This window comes from Gracilinanus agilis, chromosome 6 (assembly GCF_016433145.1).
Source record: "Gracilinanus agilis isolate LMUSP501 chromosome 6, AgileGrace, whole genome shotgun sequence".
Taxonomy (NCBI): Eukaryota; Metazoa; Chordata; class Mammalia; order Didelphimorphia; family Didelphidae; genus Gracilinanus; species Gracilinanus agilis.
In genome coordinates, this window is record NC_058135.1 from 279,112,331 (window position 1) to 279,118,138 (window position 5,808).

Consider the following 5,808-nt stretch of genomic DNA (forward strand, 5'->3'; position numbering starts at 1 on the left):
GTGTAGTTTCCATAGTTGGGGCCAAAGATCCAGTCTTGTAACTTTAGGGGGCAGAAGAACCCTTATTTCAGTTTTTGTGATAATTTGATCAAAGCTGGGCTGAAAATTCCCTTTGCACTAAGAAGGAATCTGCTAAGCAAAGGACGTGGTATAAACAGGACGGGACTATCTAGGAATATGAACGTCCTTCAATTGCTTCAGAATATATACTCTTGAGAGCAGTGACTGGCCCACTTTCTGCTTGGGAAAAGGCAATATGAGATTCTGGAAAAAATGTATTTAAACACTTTGATAGCTTTGCTTTGGGGAGTCTCATCCTCTTTCTAGAAGCTTCTGGATACACTATTTAGCTTGGGTGAAAGGGCTAAGGGTTCTCTCTGATCTTCTGTCTCTCAGCTCCACCTTTTCCCTACAAAGGGGCATCACTAATTATCTAGGGGGCATATAGATTTGTGGATCCATAGAGTGGGAAAAGAGCTGAACTTAGAGTCTCAAGGTTTGAGTTCAAATCTAGTTTCTGCCACTATTTATATGATGATGGACAAGCCACTTCCTCTTTTTGGACTCAGTTTCCTCATCTACAAAATAAGAGGCTTGTCTTAGATAATATTTCAGACCCTTTTCCAGCTTTATTAGAGTGCCTGGCACCCAACAGGTATTTACTAAATGATTGGTGACTTGACTATGAAAATAGAGCCAAGTTCCCATCCTCTGGAGACCTCACCTCCTTTAAACATCCTGAATTTTAATGAGCACTAATTACATGACCTTGGCACACTGGAGTTTATTCCCCACAGAAGCAGACACAAAATGCTGGAAAGCTACATATGATATTTTGCTCTTAGCATAGAATCAATAAACAAATAAATAGTTTTAATAACAATGATATGTAGGGTAATAGATAGAATTCTAGATTTGGAGTCAGGAAGACCTGGGCTTGAATTCCTGCCTCAGATGTATGATGCCAGGAAAGTCGGGGTCTGTGCTCCATTGACTTCTTACCTGTGACATGAAGGAAATGGACCTAATGACCACCAGGTCCCCTTTTAGCTCTATAAGCCTATGATCTGCCAAGTGGCTGCCAGTCCGCCATTCTTCTAAACTCTGGAAGACCCCCAGTCCAAGGCTTAGTGTGGACGTAGAGTTGTAGTTAATCTACAGTTCGAGAAGTCTCTGGAGTACTTAAAGGACAAAGGAACAGATCATGGCAGTTCTCACACATTTCCCATAGGACTGGGTGTCAGTGGCAGGCACAGTTGCAGGGGAACAAGGTGGTGTAGTGGACTAGACTTGGGGAGTCTAGTCTTATCTATCTGAGTTCAAATCTGGTCTCAGACTCTAGCTATTTGACTCTGGGCAAGACACAACTCTATTGGTCTCAATTTTTTCATCTGTCAAATGAGCTGGAGAAGGAAATGGCTAAGTCACTTAATGCCTTTGGCCATAGGTATCCTGATCTGTAAAAGGAAGGCATAGAATTAGATAGAATTCAATTAAAAAAATTTGCCAAGTGACTACTCTGTGGAAGGTTCCTAGTGATTTGGAGGGGTTGATGAAATAGAAGGGAGTGACATAGTCATATTTGTGTTTTAGGACACATTGGCAACCACATAGAGAAGGAATGGAGAAGGGAGAGACTGGAAATAGAGAGAATTATTAGGAGTCTATTTAATAGCTAGAGTTCTGGACCTGGAGTCAAGAAACTCTGAACTGAAATCCAGCCTTAGTTATTTCCTGGCTGTCATACTCTGGGAAAATCACATAACCTCTGGATGCTTTAGTTTGCTCATTTGTAAAAATGGAAATAACAGCACTTATCTTCTAGGGTTGTTGTAAGCATTCAATCAGATAGTATTTATAAAATACTATGGAAATGTTATTATCATTATCAAAGTCCTTTAGCCTTCCTGGGTCTCAGTTTCCTCCTCTGTCAAATAAAGGAGATAGACTAGATTCACTCCAGCTCAACAAACATCGATTAAGAGCTTGCTTTAAGCAAGGTTCTAAATTCATGGCCATACCAAGTCCTTGGACAGTAGATCTCATCACCTGAAACTCACCTTGATGCCAGCCTATGCATCCCCACCAATTCATTATAGTCTTAGAAGCATAATGGTTTCAATAGGATCGTGACCTGAATCTCCTCTTTTCCCCAGTAAGAATTCCTGACCTCATGGCTATTGGAAATGGCACCATTGTCAAGGAGTTCATCCTGCTAGGCTTCACCAACCACCCTGAGCTGGGCACTCTTCTGCTCTTGGTGTTTCTGACTTTCTACCTCCTGATGCTGCTGGGTAACCTGGGCATGATCACCCTGATCTGGACCAATCCTGGACTCCACACCCCTATGTACTTCTTGCTTAGACAGCTGTCTTTCCTAGATGTCTGTTTCTCCACAACGGTGTTACCTCAGCTCCTGGTGACCTTGGCTTCCGGCAGAGCTGTGATGTCTTATGAACAATGTGCCACCCAATTTTTCATGTTCACTTTCTTTGGCTCCACCGATTGCTACCTCCTGGCTCTCATGGCGTATGACCGCTATGTAGCTGTGTGTCAGCCTCTGCTCTATGTCACCATCATGACACCCAAGAAAAGACTAAAGTTGGTGACTGGAGCCTACATGGGGGGCTTAGCTAATGCTATTTTGAGGACCAGCTGCACGTTCTCACTCTCCTTCTGTGGAGACAACCAGATTGACTTTATTTTCTGTGATCTCCCACCTCTGCTAGAGTTGTCCTGCGGAGACACTTTCCTACAAGAACTCTTAATTCTACTCTTTGCTTGTTTCGTGATCCTGGCCAGCCTGGCCATGATCCTGGTGTCCTATCTGTTCATCATCAGGGCTATTCTACAGATCCGCTCAGCTGGTGGGAGGGCTAAGACCTTTTCTACTTGTGCCTCCCACATGACTGCCGTTGGGCTCTTCTTTGGTACCCTGGCATTCATGTATGTTCGAAGCAAGTCAGGAAAATCCCTAGAAGAAGACAAGGTGGTATCTTTGTTCTATACTGCAGTGATCCCCATGTTGAATCCTCTCATCTACAGTCTGAGGAACAAGGAGGTGAAGGAAGCCTTGAAGAAACTTCTTAGTAGGCATAGGTTATCTTAGGCTTTCCATAGCCACTGAATGTGCCAGTTGTGATCCATCTCCTCTTTGGTGTCATCAGCATTCTGGACTATTAGCATCATCATGGCCAATGACAAATGTCCCAAACATCTGTGAGGAGGTAGGCTCTGTGCTATGTAAATAGAGTTATATAAGACCTTTCTACAAGGTACTTCTAATAACTCACTGCCAGGAAAGGGCAAAGATAAAGCGGCAAGCTGAAAAAGGCATTAACATTTGTTGGAGCTAGGTAAGCCAGCCAGAGGATTAATTGCATGATGGCAGTAATGGAAAAGAATTAATTTTGTTGATTTTAAAAATGATGAAAATAGGGAAAAATGGAATGGAGAACCAGTGACTAGAAGACAGGAACCAAGACTCATATTCTGCCAAGATACTGACATGGAGATGTGGAAACGATTCTTATGATTCATTCATTCATTTGTAGTATCTAATGGCTCTGGAGGGTAGTGTTGACCAACCAGTCCTTGCTGTTCCTTCTTCCATTCTGGAAGCGAGAAGAGCAGAATCCTCCTCAGGTCCTACTTATTTGGAGAGGGGTACTACAGGTTTAGGGTGTGACCTTTTTTCCCCTCACCTTTGTCTCTCTTCACCTTTTTTACTTTAGAAATCTAATCAGCTTAATATATTTTTAAAAAGCTTATTTTTAGTCTAGGAAAATATAATTGTTCTTAGGCCCCCATTGCCTCTTTCCTTGCTTTGTTATGGGATTTATGTCAGATGGAAAATTATTAATACAATCGCAATAGCACAGAGCCCCCAGTTTCCAATATTTGAATAGAACTTTGACTTTATGTCCTAATATAAATACTGTATACTTCCAAATAACTTTCTCCATGCTCTTTTGACTGACTTTGGGTTAATATATATATATATTTAAAATGCAAAATCAGGATACAGAAAATGATCAGATAAATGAAAGGAGAAAAGTATATAGTCTTACCTGTTTTTGACAGACATGTGGAAGGGGAGTTTGGGAGAAGGGAAGACCTTCAGCATTTCCATTAGCCCTTGAAGAGATGATTATATCCAGCAACTCAGTTTGACTTCTTTGTTCCAGAGGTCTTCAGGGACCTGATAGATCACTTGAATATCATCCTTTTCTTTAATCATTATCCCTGTGTTACTGCTTTTCTTCACTTTAGCTCTCTAAATCTTGGCAGGAAGAGGATCTCCAAACCTATCTTCACTGCTCTTTTCCAGGGCACTGTAGTCCCTGTTCCTTTCTCTCACTGATTGGGTACATTTTCTCCTAAAACTCCTATTTGTGCCTGAAGTCCACATTATGGATGGTTTGCTATAGGTTTTTTTTGCTATAGCTTTGTCAGAGATGAGGAAGAATGCTTATTCTTCTGAAGTACAAGTCTAAGAATGTCAGTCAATCTCAACAAGGATTTAAGTACTTGCTATGAATAAGGCACAGTGCAAGTTTCTGGAGATACAGACCAAAATGAACATTCCTTGTCCTCAAGGAGTTTACATTCTACTTCAGTGATACCCTACCTATGCAGAAAGGTAAGATGCAAAAGTTTAAACACAAAATGATTTTGCAAATGGAGAGGCAGAGAACTTGTACACATTTGGTGATGGGGAGAATCAGGAAGGGTCTTATGTAGGAGGCAACAGCTGAGTTAGGGCTTGCATTCCAAAAGGCAAAGATAAAGGAGAATGATCCATGGTCAGTAAAAGATAGCCACAGGATCATTTAAATTGGCTTGGAATAGATTAATCCCAGGAGTGAATGGTCTCGAATAAATGAATGATATAACTTAAAGCCAATACAGTTCTCCTAAACAGTGGATCACAAAAATTTTTTTACTTTTGGGGCATCCTATTTAATGCCCACCTCTCAGATGTTTTCTTGTTTGCTTTGAACTAATTAGACCAGTCTAAAAAGGTAATAATATAAATATACAAGGGTAACTTTGGGTAATAAAGTTTTGTTTTTCTTTATGTAATATTATATAAAATATATAATAATATATTATATAATAAAATATAAACAATATTATGTTTTTTGCCTTAAAACTTTTTTTTTTCTACAATTGATTATGAGATTTACAGCTGGATGAGGCCTTGGGGATCTTCTTGCCCAACTATTTCACTTACTGATGAAAAGAGTAAGGCCCACAGAAATTAAATGAGGTGCATAGCCTGTATAGTGGAAGAGCCAAGGTTTGAACCTGAGGCTTTGTCTCTAAATGCATTGCTTGTTCTGTATAATCAGAAATTCTTGTACCGTGGACTTCATCCCCCAGAAGTCCTTCATTATTTCCCAGAATTCCTTTTAATCTCCCCACCATGTTGCATGTTCACATATTGTTTATAAGCTCTGTAATTCCTCCCCCTCTCTCTTCTTTCTTAAAGACTTAAAACATTTTTTAGAATTCTTTCCCTTCATGGTCACCATAATGTAAAGATTAAAATTAATATCTAATAACTATTATATTTTAAAAGTTATATTAATAATAACTAAAGTAAAAAAAAACCCTACCTAATCCAGCCCCAGATGTGAAATAAGAGAGAGAGGGAGGAGTTACAGAGCTTATAAACAATACATGACCACACAATGTGGTGGAGAGATTAAAAGGAATTCTGGGAAATACTGAAGGACTTCTAGGGGATGAAGTCCAGGGTACAAGAATTTCTGATTACACAGTTACAATTATTCATGACATTTT

At 40.0% G+C, this 5,808-nt stretch overlaps 1 protein-coding gene across 1 annotated transcript; it reads left to right on the forward strand.

Annotated features, from left to right (window-relative positions):
* The first annotated feature begins 2,173 nt into the window (after positions 1-2,173).
* On the forward strand, positions 2,174-3,109 carry LOC123251863 (olfactory receptor 9Q1-like). Its single transcript, XM_044681185.1, has one exon. It carries the CDS (start codon positions 2,174-2,176, stop codon positions 3,107-3,109), a length of 936 nt encoding a protein of 311 aa, XP_044537120.1.
* The last annotated feature ends 2,699 nt before the right edge of the window (positions 3,110-5,808 follow it).

Bases quoted from the DNA above. Each gene is read 5' to 3' on its own strand.
- LOC123251863 (XM_044681185.1), top strand. From the start codon at position 2,174: ATGGCTATTGGAAATGGCACCATTGTCAAGGAGTTCATCCTGCTAGGC.